Raw genomic sequence first — 13,291 nt, 5'->3', positions numbered from 1 at the left:
TCAAGGCCTCCGCCTGGGAGCCAGCCAGGCTGGAGTTCTGCTTGCTCCCCTGACCCTGCCCAGCACTGCTCTGTCCCAGGTCCTTCTCTCTACAGGCAGCCAGTCCTTCTCCCTCAAGCTCCAGAGAGAGACTGGGCTCCTCTTTGCCCTGCAGCCCATCTTACAGGGCCCAGCCTGGCCCTGATTGGCAGCTTCTAAGCCTTCCTCTGATTGGCTGGGTTCTGTGCCACTGCTCCAAGGGCTGCTATTAACTCTTTGCCAGTGAGTGGCAGCTGCCCCATCACATGCTCTGTTTTCCCTTGAGTTCCCTTGGTTTTCCACGAGAAAAGTTCTGGTAGAAGCTGGAATGGAACCTGGAAAGAGAACTTCTGTCCTCAGTTGGGACAGATCATCAGCTGATGTAAATGGGGGTGGCTCCACTGAAGTCAGGGATCTGATTTATAGCAGTGGGGATCTGGTCCAATCTAACTGAAAAGACACTTCACCTCAGTGTTTGCCAGTATGTATTTTCCATTTAAACATGCCATTGTGTTAACATGATCACCTGCGAGGAGGTGCTATTGAAGCCTTTATTGAGGTTGCAATAAACACTAGTCACATTGCTGTAATAATAGATAAGAAGCCATGAGACTGATTCACGGTTTTAGTTCTTGTGACTCAGGAAAAGCAGAGGTCCTCATGCATCACCATAAATGGAGGATCATGCTTCCTTTTAATTGCTGTTTTCACTTTGTGCCTACAAAGGTGAAACAATTACCAAAGGTTATGCTTCTTCCAGAAATGAGTAATCCAAAGGAATTGATTCAGCGTTCTGTTTCTCTCTAGTGTGTAACCAGGACTACAGAGTTGTAGGGCTAAAAGGAACTTGCTGGTACAGTTTGCTGGGTAAAGTGTAAAAAGGATTTCCATGTATCAAATATACGTTGCTTAGTTCTGTAAAAGGCCCAGGAAACATTACATGAAAGGGGAAAATAGTCAAAGGGATCAGTGGAAGTTAGAAACCCAACTCCTCCTGAAATTTACTGGGATTTGGGTGCCTAACTCCCGTTGGCTGCTTTGAGAATCCCATCCTGAAATGTCAGCTGCCAATTTTGAGAGTTGATTGATTAACAATGGAGAGTGTGGCACATTTACCTTTCATTTCAAAAACGGTCACCCTCATAGAGACAGTTAGGTTCTAATCCCGGATGTTCTGCCCTGCAACCTTGAGCCAGTCGCTTACCCTCTCTATCCCCATTGGTAATAATTATACACCTCCTTCTCCTCCTCTTTGGTTACAAAGGCTTTGAAACCTTTGGATGAAAGATTGAACAAACACTAGTAAAGATCAGTAAAGGTGCTAAAAATGGAACCATTGCTTTTAAATCTGGTTTAAATCTCACTTCTAAACCAGGATCAAAACAGGCTAGAAATTCTTTCTGCTGTTGGTTTTTTTCAGTGTTATCTTATCAATCAAACTAAACAAATGGTCAAAATAATTATAAGGCGAACATTGAGCTGAGCCGTGATGTTTGGATTAGGATACAAACTTCCCCAAAGTTTGGGTGTGTTAGGATCAGGGGTTAAGTTTGGGCCCATCTCAAGTAAAATAGTGACGGGAACAAAAAATAATGGTTGTTTTTCTCCAACATGCAGTCACATAGACTGAGGTGGAAAGAATGATTATTACATTCTAACAAAGTAACTCAACCAGTCAATTCATCAGATGACTCTTGACTCAAAATGCTTCCTTGCAAACTCTGCATTCTGTCAGCAAAATGATCAAAAGAAAAAAAAATCAGAATTGGTTTTTTGCGTTTGTACAAGGAACAATATGACCCAAGCACATTGTTTATGTTATGTCCCTTTCAGAACATAAATGTTAAGTCTTAAAAATAATACAGACCTGTGAAGAAATACATTTGATGAAGACAGGAAAGATCTTGATTCAAGTCAGGATTGTGACAAAACACCAACAATGGTTATTCCTAAGCTGATGTAAATTGGTAGAGCCCTATTGAATTGTATGGAGCTACAGTGATTTACATCAGCTGAGGATCTGGTCCCATATGTCAGCTTCCTCTTTAGCATTACCCTCGGAATGTCTTCATGGCAGACTTCACTTAAGTTACGTACACGTGAGTTACTGGTCTGGAGTTAGTCTACCTGGAGTGAGAATGGCCACACTGAAATAATACTTCAGTTCTGCATCCAGAGTGGCACTGTATTCACTGACATGCAGTATGACGGCTTCTGGGGGCACATCCCATGGTTCTTAGCACTGCAGTTAGCTGAATTCTCTCCCAATGAATTGTGGAAGAACTTTGAGTATGGACAGGACTTGAGTTATGTGCAACAGATAAGTTATAACTCTAGTTAACTTTCGCAGTGCTCTGTTTTGACTGTCCTTCCCCGACTCCCAGGTGCACTGGGCAAATGTATTACTGTTCACCAGTGCCGAAGCTCACCAGCACTGAAGAAGAGGCAGGATCAAGTGCCCACTCCAAATCACACTCCCCTTGCTCAATCCAAGTGCTTGAGTTTAGCTGCCAGGAGCCTTCGGTGTTGGTGGGGGATGGGATAGGGCTTATTCCTTAGGGATACATACTAAATCACATAACGTGTATTCAGAGTTCATATAGTTTTTAAACCTCTTAAACTGTAAAGACTAAGCCTAAAAACTGATTTTAAAATCACACTAATTGCACTAAACACCATTCTAAGGCAAGCAATTTATTTACTGAGCTCTCTAACTCTCCCAGTCTGTGTAAAGACCTGACAAATAGCAGCACGCAGTATCCATCTTCAGTAGCCCTGTCCTTGTCCCACAGATCATTTACCAATTAAATCACGCACTATAAACTGCCTGCATACAAAGTCCATGTCGGATTTGACACCTACCTAGGGAGGTTTTTTTTGTTTGCATTTCCACAGCTAGATCAACATGCAGGAATCGTGGTCACATGTGTGTCCAACTTCAGTGTTAATCTGCAAATAGGGCAAAAGATTCCATTATTATTCTGTAGCCTATTTAAAAAGCAATAAAGGAATGTTGTAAGGAGAGTCCTGGCTGTGATGGAATTTCATATTAGACTATGGATGAAATTCACTCCTGTGTAGAGCCCAGTGCCAGGTCTATGTGTCACTTAACTCCCATTTAAGCTCTATTTTGAGGGAAGTAAGCGTTGCCTATGTGAGGTACTGGCCCTCTTGATTGGGCAATTTCATGTCCATGAAGGGAATGGATGATCTGCCTGACTTCTGACCTCCTGTTCTAGTACTGGAAGAAGGTTGACCTTGTGGTTAAGGAACCGGCTTGGTGCTCAGGAAATCCAGGGTCAACTTCTTGGGTGCCCTTGGGTAAGTTAGTTTAATCTTTCTGTATTGCAGTTTGTGAAGTGGAAATAATAATACTTTTCTTCTCCCCCCGACCCCCGCCGGGTCTTGTCTAGTTAGATTATAGTATGCAGTGTAGTTGTAGCTGTGTTGGTCCCAGGATATTAGAGAGACAAGGTGAGTGAGGTAATATCAGGTCTCCTGAAGAAGAGCTCTATGTACGCTCAAAAGCTTGTCTCTTTCCCCAACAGAAGTTGGTCCAATAAAAGCTATTACCTCCCCCACCTTGTCTCTCTATTTAGATTGTAAACTGTGTGGAACAGGCATTGTCTCTTACTTAGTGTGTGCTCCCAGTACGACAAGATCTTGGAGTCTCTAGGCATTATTACAGTAATACAAATAATAAATAAGATGTTACATACAAACTAAAATTTGCAAGCCTTTAATAACCCAGAGCCTCAGCATCCTGGTGTGACAGCAATAGATGTGCAAAAGGAGCAAATACTGATCAGCTCCACTTGTGGTTTTTGACAGACTTTTTTGAAAAGAGAAACATATAACCCGTCTCTGTCCCTCACTGTGAGGCAGAAAATGAACCATAATGTTAGTTTGCATCCCATGCTCACGGCGGAAGCATAAATGCATCTGAGGCAATTATCCACCTACAGAGCATGAAATAAAGAGGACGGATGCTTACAGCTATTAGAAGAACATGCTTATATTTATTAAAAGTGATTTTAATACTGCGAATTCTTAATAGGAAATCCTACACAAAACAGACTGACTGACAATGAGGAGAATGGTTTATTCTGAGCACGCTTCTATTGTTGTTATAGAGCAGCAGAAAAGTGCAACAGAGCTACACAAAACACAGAAGAGAGGAGATCCAAGCACCCAAGTGTTTACAATCTAACTCAGCTACTATGCTCCGGAGAACACTGTGTTCAAACACAAGGGGGCCTGGAGACCTCACCAGTGATGGGATTATCTCAGGAGGGGAACCATCAGCCAGAGGTGCCACCAGAAATGAAGTCTGATTGGAAATCTCTCTGCAGACTCAATGAGAGATGGCAGATAAGGGTAATGGAAAAATACAGAGGAAGGGCACAATCAGTGGGAGTCTTGTCGCTGGCTTTGGCCCCATGAGGAATTTAGGGTAGCACCATTTCTTGTCTCACCTGCCAACGCTGTGTGGTATGGCAGCCCCTTACATCACTGCACAGGCTGTCTGGGTCACAGTACTGTGGGGAGAACAGCTTTGCTACCTCCCTTCCAAAGCAGGTGAGCAGGAGTAGGCAGAGCCTTGAATCTGCCCATCCTGAGCAGCTCAGCAGATGCAGAAGGGAAATAATTTACTATTGGTATTGATCACTCACAGATTACTTCCCTGTCCCCCGCTGCCCCTTTCCACCCAAGCCAGGGGAGGGAACCAGAAAATGAATCGTGATTCTCCATCACAGTTCACTGCTTGGTGTGCTCACAGGACGGCACACCTATTGGGTGCCCTGTGCTCAGGGCAGATACGTAGTCGTTACTTACGAGGCCATAGTTTGGCCAGAAAAGTAGTAAGGGAAAAAGCTGGCAGGAAAAGCAAAGTACTCTCTAAGAATGCAGGGAGATTTAGGAACACTACTATATAACAGAAACAGACCCAACCACACACTAGACCCTAAAATAAAGCTCATTCTCATGCTCATAAAACAATTGTATATTTTAAAGCTCCTAAAAATTGCCCTCTTAGCTAGCTATAGCCTTTGGGTCTATATGATTTTAAAAGTTAGACGTACCAGGGAAAGGCATCGTATTAAAAAAACACTCCCCCCAACCAATGGAGAGTAACTTAGGCCTGTGTTTCATGTGTGTGGGGAAGAGGTGGCAATCCGGTCCTAGATTTCAGATCCTACGGGAAAGGACTGTGGAAGTCCCCCTGTCGAACTGGATACTCATCAATACCCAGCCAGTTTTAAATGGTTGCCAAGAAGACAAAAAAAAGACATAAAACAAAAAGAGGTGGAAAAAGTAAATTTTTAGCAGTATGAATTAGGGAATAGAAGGCAAATTGGTTGGCAACTTCCTACTAATCAAAGCCATGAGAAAGTGATCCCAGGAAGGATAACTTCAGGACAGGGACATGAGGATACACACACAGGAAAATGACCAACCAAAAGGACTTTATAATCAGCTCAACTGACTGAGCTCTCATGGTTTATCCTCCAAGCACTCACAATGAGCTCAACAGGAAGAATGGACTGAACTTATAAGGAATTATATAAGGAATATATAATATTTGGCTATTATGCTGTCACTTAAAGCTGTGATGAAGGTGGACAGATTATCACCAGCTAGAATGCTGTCAGGTGGCAATCAATTGATTGATCGATAGGATTCCCAAATTAGCTGGCTGCTCTGGTGCTTCTGGATGCAAGAGGTCAAGAAATTAACCAAGTTTTGCTGGGGGTGTATTTGGGCGGATGAAAGACATTCTCTGAGGACCTGTCTCCCAACCATGCAAAGGCAAGACTCTGACCACTCACTGCTCCCAACCGCTGGCCCTGATCCTGCAACTTGTTATGGGTGAACACACCCCCTTCATCTGTGTGGAGCCCCAGTGACTTCAGTGAGGTGTCATTTGGGCTCAGGAATCTCCCTGCATGGAGCCAGTTTCAGAATCAGGGCCTTACAGAGTATGCGTGATGAACAAAATCTTAAATAATTTCTCTCTGCTTATATTTGAATTAATATGGGCCAAATCCAGGTGTTTTTACTCAGGCAAGCTCTCATTAAAAGGCAATAAAACCAGAATGTTGGGCTTGAGATTTCCCCCCATATTTGTGAGGCATGTAGGTAAGTATTGTGGTCAGTAGGTTTCCGGTATAGGGTGGTGTTATGTGACCATCACTTATTAGCACAGTAGTGTTCAGGAAATGGTCCGCTTGTGTGGATTGGTCTAGGCTGAGGTTGATGGTGGGATGGAAATTGTTGAAATCATGGTGGAATTCCTCAAGGGCTTCTTTTCCAGGGTCCAGACGATGAAGATGTCATCAATGTAGCGTAAGTAGAGTAGAGGCATTCGGGGACGAGAGCTAAGGAAGCATTGTTCTAAGTCAGCCATAAAAATGTTGGCATACTGTGGAGTCATGCGGATACCCATAGTAGTGCCGCTGACTTGAAGGTATATACTTACCTACATACCTCCAGCTTCCATCCAGGACAAAACCACACGATCCATTGTCTATAGCCAAGCTCTAAGATACAACTGCATTTGCTCCAATCCCTCTGACAGACACAAACACCTACAAGTTCTCTATCAAGCATTCTTAAAACTACAACACCCACCTGCTAAAGTGAAAAAACAGACTGACAGAACCAGAAGAGTACCCAGAAGTCACCTACTACAGGACAGGCCCAACAAAGAAAATAACAGAACACCACTAGCTGTCACCTTCAGCCCCCAACTAAAACCTCTCCAGCGCATCATTGAAGATCTACAACCTATCCTGAAAAATGATCCCTCACTCTCACAGATCTTGGGAGACAGACCAGTCCTCGCTTACAGACAGCCCCCCAACCTGAAGCAAATACTCTCCAGCAACCACACATCACACAACAAAAACACTAAGCCAGGAACCTATCCTTGCAACAAAGCCCAATGCCAACTCTGTCCACATATTTATTCAAGTGACACCATCATAGGACCTAATCACATTAGCCATGCCGTCAGGGGCTCGTTCACCTGCACATCTACCAATGTGATATATGCCATCATGTGCCAGCAATGCCCCTCTACCATGTACATTGGCCAAACTGGACAATCTTGACACAAATCTGACATCAGGAACCATAACATTCAAAAACCAGTAGGAGAACACTTCAACCTCTCTGGCCACTCAGTAACAGATTTAAAGGTGGCAATTTTGCAACCGAAAAGCTTCAAAAACAGACTCCAACGAGAAACTGCTGAGCTTGAATTAATATGCAAACTAGATACCATTAACTTGGGTTTGAATAGAGACTGGGAGTGGCTGGGTCATTACACATATTGAATCTATTTCCCCATGTTAAATATCCTCACACCTTCTTGTCAACTGTCTAAATGGGCCATCTTGATTATCACTACAAAAGTTGTTTTTCTCCTGCTGATAATAGCTCATCTTAATTAATTAGCCTCTTACTCCGCTTTTTTATGTTCTCTGTATGTGTCTATCTATCTATCTTCTTACTATATGTTCCATTCTATGCATCTGATGAAGTGAGCTGTAGCCCACGAAAGCTTATGCTCAAATAAATTTGTTAGTCTCTAAGGTGCCACAAGTACTCCTGTTCTTTTTGCGGATACAGACTAACACGGCTGCTACTCTGAAACCTTAATCTTCGATTTGTTAAGTTAAATAGATTGAGTTCATTGAGTCTATCACTATAAGGGATGTTTTCTAATCATTTAACCATTCTTGTGACTTTTCTTTGAACCCTCTTCAATTTATTAACATCGTTTTGAATAACTCAGTATTCCAGCAGTGGTCACACCAGTGCCAAATACAGAGGTAAAATAACCTCTCCACTCCTACCTCGAGATTCCCCTGTTTACACATCCCAGTATCACGTTAGCTCTTTTGGCCACAGCATCACACTGGGAGCTCATGTTCAGCTGATTGTCCACTGTGACCCTCACATCTTTTTCAGAGTCACTGCTTCCCAGGATAGAGTCATCCATCCTGTAAGCATGACCTACATTCTTTGTTCCCAGATATATACATTTACATTTAGCCATATTAAAATGCATATTGTTTGCTTGTGACCAGTTTATCAAGTGATCCAGATAGCTCGGAATCAGAGATCTGTCCTCTTCATTATTTACCACTCCCCCAACTTTTTGGTCATGTGCAAACTTTATCAGTGATGATTTTATGTTTTCTTCCAGGTCATTGATAAAGATGGCTTACTTGTAGAGCTACCGCCTATTTGCCAGGAAAGTAAGAAGCATTAAGTGTAGCCGTTGAGTCAAGAGGTCTTAATCACCAGGTGATCACTGCTGGGTGCTGTCTGGACACCAGCTATAGGTGCCACTTTGAGGATAACATCACCCCTTGTTATTCTCAGATATTGCTGGAGCAGTTCCTCCACCCAAACCCGCCCAAACCTTGCTTTTGTCCTGAAATAAGACATTCAGTGGGTATCCTGAAAAGCAGGCTAGATTGTGCCCAGGCTAAGCAAGTTCACAGTGCGGGGAGAGGACACTAGGAGTGTTCTTTTGCTTGGGCCCCTGTACAGAGGCTAAGCACAGGCCCCATCATGTCCACTGGGCCATGCTAATGCTGTAGTACTGCTCTCCAGTGGGCCATGGGGTGACGGGGAGTGTGGGCAGCACAGGGGGAGTACGTGGTGCACCCAGTCAAAGGATAAGGGAGCTTCTCCTCCCGGGTACACCCTGCTTGGTGCTCCAGGAGGAATGTGGCTTTTGCCCTGAGGGTGGAGGTAGTACCCTGGGAAGGACTTTGGAGGTGCCATTCCGGGGTACTAGTTCTGCAGGAGCTCTTGTTGCACTCTCAGGAAGAGATGGGGTAGGAGGTCTGGGAAGGACCTCCTGGGGAAGAAGGTCTGGGGTAGGTCTGGGAAGGAGAAGATGCAGGGCCAGAGAACTCCCTGGCACCTGCATCCAATGGTCATTGCCCTTCCAGAGCAGATATGGAATCAGTAAGGAAGCCACGGGAAGCGTAGGGACTCCATGACCTTAGGGGCAGGGAAGATTCCCTCCTCCGTGGCCTCGTCAGGGATCCCTAGCAAATACAAAAGCTGGCTTTTTGGGCTGTGTGGTCATTTGCAGGATTTGGCCCTAAATGCAGAGTCACAGCAGCTACAGGAGGAGTCACATGACAGATGAAAACCAAATAAATATCCCCTGAATGTCACTGAAGAGAGCAGAGAAAGAGAGGGCACTTTACCTTCACGCCACAGTACAGTGGAGGTGCATTCATAATACAGCACGTGGAGGCGAAATTGGCTCTCTGCTCCACCAGCTCGGCAAGGGAGGCTGGGGTTGCATCAGGCATTGTCTTGCTGAAGCTTTCTTTTAGTCTGCAATGTAGTGGCAACAGGTCAGATTTTAAAGGATGCGTTAGTGACAGAATAAGCACTAAAAATTACACTGATCTGTTTAATTGGTGTACAAATACATGTCTCAGCTACTAGCAGCCCTGCCCGGGGGTGAGTTATATGGGCCTGTGGTGCCCGTGCTCCAGGAATATTCCGGGCCCCGGGGCCTGGCTCCACCAGTGTTCGGGGCCCGGTCTCTCTCCTTGCCCCTCGTATAGCCCCCGCATGCCTCCCCTGGAGTGTCTCCCGGCCCCGCCTGCCACTCCTGAGTGATTTAAAAGGGCCCAGGGGCCCCCGACCGCTGCCACCGGCAGCGCAGCGAGGCTAAGCCGGCTTCCTGCTCACTCTCGCTCCACGCCACTCCCGGAAGCGGCCGGCACGTCCCCGTGGCCCCGTGGGGGTGGTCTTCTCGCACTGCCCCTACCCTGAGCACTGACTCTGCAGCTCCCATTGGCCGGGAACTGTGACCAATGGGAGCTGCAGAGGCGGAGCCTGCAGGTAGCGGCACGTGGAGACCCCCCCCCGGTCCCCTCGCCTAGGAACCACTGCCAGAGGGGTGTGCGGGTTACTTTCGGGAGCCACCCAAGATAAGTGCCGCACCCCTCACCCCCTGCTGCACCCCAACCCCTTGCCCCAGCCCAGAGCCCGCACCCATCATCCAAACTCCCTCCCAGAGCCTGCACCCCTCCCGCACCCAAACTCCCTCCCAGAGACTTAGGTAGGTGTAGGTTTGTGTGTGTGGGAGGGGGGTGGGCAGGCAGGACTTGGACCCATTCTGGACACCACCAAAAATTGTACAGATCTGCCACCCCTGGCCCTGCCTCAAAACTAAAGCGGGCAGAAGAAGTCATTGCCTTGTCCCCTTTCAAGAGAAATCACCTCTGGGCCACAGATAATTTACACATCCCTTAATTCTGAACACTTTTGACTGGACACAGGTCACACGGGCTATTTCTATGCTGTGAGTTGAGGAGCATAATTCTCTGTGAGGTTTCTGGTCCAAATAGATCTGCTTTCTGTGAATATCCTCCATGATTCACTTCAAATTTCTATGTTTCCCAAAACACTCGCGCCTGTGAACTTGGTCACTAGAACATGTGTAGAAAGTGAACTTAAAAGGCGCAAAGACACAGCTGAAATGAAGTTGTTTAAAAGGGCGTAGGAATATTCAGGACATATTGCAGGCAGTGCCCTATTAGTCAAGAATGGAGGAGAAGCTTTAGGAGCAAATGGCGGAAGTAGAAGAGCTTACAGGATCAGGAATGTGTATTCTTACCTCTGTTTGAATTCGAGGAACGTCAGGTCATTATATTCTCCGCATAGCTCATTGGCCTTTGCTAGGAATTTGAATATCTCCCCCCTCAGCTGTGGCCTCTGCAGTGCAGAAAAAAAGGAATATTTCTATAATCAAGAAATCCCCTTGTCTGTCACAATGCATTGTCCTGATCCGCTAGCTGTGGCTGGCGCATACAAGCTCTGTGTGAGTTTGGGAAAGATTTTAGGGGAAGGAGAAATTTAAGAGCAAGGCAGAGGGCATCTGAACGTGTGAGAGAAAACGATTACACTTGTTACCTTGCTAGAGACACAAGCAATGGAATCCGCAGCAGGACAGCATCCATTGACAAGATTATGGGTAGCATCATACACCTTACTTAGGAACACCTCTGGGATGCTGGTTTGCCTCCGCGCTTTCTCAAATATGAATCTGCAACAGGACAAGAAAAACATGGTACCCTCTAGTTTGCGTGTTCATCATGGGATGAAACCAGATCCCTCCTTTCAGCATTGCTGACAAGCTTTAGATGATGCTTTCTTACAAAGACAAAACCACCAATTTCTCCAGTGTGGATCACAGGCAGGGCTCGTAGTGCCACCTATTCTTAACATTTCCTAAGGTGCCACAAGTACTCCTTTTCTTTTAACATTTCCTGACACTTCCCATCATCATTACATTTCTGCTTATGATTGTAAGCTGTTTGGGGGAAGGGACTGTGGTCCAAATCCTCAAAGATACCCAGGTGCCTAGCTCACATTGAGCTGAATACCTTTGAAGCTCCGGGCCTATGTCTTTGTGTGTCAGTACAGCAACATGCACAATGGGACCCTGATCCTGTTGGGAGCTGCTGGGTGATACCCCTGAAGAGAGGAAGGATGGTCTTGTGGTTAAGGCACAGGACTGGGACTCAGGAGATCTGGGTTATAGTCCTGGCTCTGACACTGACTCCCTGCGTGTCCTTGGGTTAGTCACTTAATCTCTCTGTGCTTCTTTTCACATCATAGTATTTCCTCCCCCCCGCCCCCCACACACTCTGTCTGTCTTGTCTATTTAGATGGTTAGTGCTTTGGGGGCAGGAACTGTCTCTTATTAGGGTTATGCAGCACCGAAGCATGATGGGCCCCTGTCTCAACGAGGACCTCTTGATGCTGCTGACGTACAAGTGATATGAATAATCATAAACCAAAGGCAATTAACCCAGTGCCTTTCAGAAGGGTTAGAATGAAACTAAGGCTCCGCTTGGACAGTGGTAACCATTGTTCTGTCTGGGCTGGGGAAGGAGGGCAATGAGACTATGTACCGATCCATCTGATGGCTCCCATCACCAGTGCACAGCTGTTCGTCTGTGGGCCTTTGGAGTTCCGGCAGTTGAGGGGATTTAGCAGGTTGCAGTGAATACATGCAGAAGTAGTTTTCCAGGAGATTTTTTCCTTTGCAACAATCAGAAAATTTTTCGTCCTTGGATGATAGTTTAGTGCAGATTTTTGTGGTGAGTTCTGACAACTATAAAGAAGACAGCAATGAGTTTAAGGGCTGAAGTATAGTGATACCTGACATTTTTACAATGGTTTACCTGTCTTAAGCAGTGTGCAGACACTGACTACTAAATTCCCGCTATGCCCTTAGGAGGCATGTGGATAAATATTATCAACCCCATTTACAGATGGGGAAACAAGCAGGAAGGTGAAATGATTTGCTCAAGGCCAAATGGTGAGTCAGTGGCAGAGCTATGATTACTACTCAGGACCCCCTGACTCCCAGCCCTGCGGTCATTCCTCCAGTGCCTTATCTATTATTAATAATAAGTCTGTTGTGTTTGGACCAGCAGCATTTCCAGTTACTGTCTGGGCTTTGGATCTGGTTCCTGGAGTTCAGAGTGAGAAAAACAAGTGAGTTCATAAGACCTTAAGTGAATTTCACAAGCTGGAGGGAAATTTAGCTCTGTGCTGTCAAACAACTCTAGATCCCAAACGGTCTCAAACTGACAATGTGTCAAACAATAAACACACATGGTAGAAGGATTACAATATCAGAACCAATTCCTGATGGTTGAGATACCCAAAAGGCATGACTCTGGCTTTTGCAGCCTCTGAAAACTGGCTTAACTTTTCCTACCTGCCAGAAACATCACAAAGTCCAACTAGTGAACTTTGGTATTGGACTTTGAATGTGCAGGGTTGGGTGCAATGCTCAGGGTTACGTGTCAGTTTTCAAATGCTTAGAGTCCATATCATCTTAACAGTAATCAGTCAAAGCCAACTTTGTTTGCACACATGGATCTTACTGTCACAAGGCATCATTGTAAAAGCTGAGTCGATTTTAGAAGAGGATTAGACATTGAAGTTAAGACACTCAAAAGTAACTAGTGAGTCCATGTTTAGGTGCCCAACGTGGGATGCCATCAAGGTGATTTTTTTGGAAAGCTTTGAATACTCACTCTCTGAAAGCTGTAAGTATCTGATGCTGGACACCCCAAAATTGAGATACCCCAGATCACTAGTCACTGTTGAAAATCTTGGCCCAATCTGAATAAGAATATCATCCACTATTTGACTATCTAGGATAAAACTGTAGAACTGATATTAATCCCCAAACTTTAGGACATAAAAC

General features: G+C 45.2%; 1 protein-coding gene across 1 annotated transcript in view; it reads right to left on the bottom strand.

Moving 5' to 3' along the window:
* Window positions 1-526: 526 nt before the first annotated feature.
* GC (GC vitamin D binding protein) overlaps window positions 527-13,291 on the bottom strand; it is a 40,919-nt gene continuing 28,154 nt past the window's right edge. The window contains exons 8-13 of the mRNA XM_075127331.1: window positions 11,982-12,184; window positions 10,978-11,110; window positions 10,682-10,779; window positions 9,255-9,387; window positions 2,881-2,967; window positions 527-736 (exon numbers count right to left, since the gene is read on the bottom strand). Of these exons, the coding sequence (XP_074983432.1) occupies window positions 2,914-2,967; window positions 9,255-9,387; window positions 10,682-10,779; window positions 10,978-11,110; window positions 11,982-12,184 (621 nt within the window). The 3' untranslated portion in view covers window positions 527-736; window positions 2,881-2,913. The remainder of the gene's footprint in view (window positions 737-2,880; window positions 2,968-9,254; window positions 9,388-10,681; window positions 10,780-10,977; window positions 11,111-11,981; window positions 12,185-13,291) is intronic.

Source organism: Caretta caretta, chromosome 4, assembly GCF_965140235.1.
Source record: "Caretta caretta isolate rCarCar2 chromosome 4, rCarCar1.hap1, whole genome shotgun sequence".
NCBI lineage: Eukaryota > Metazoa > Chordata > Testudines > Cheloniidae > Caretta > Caretta caretta.
This window is presented reverse-complemented; position numbering and strand designations above follow the sequence as displayed.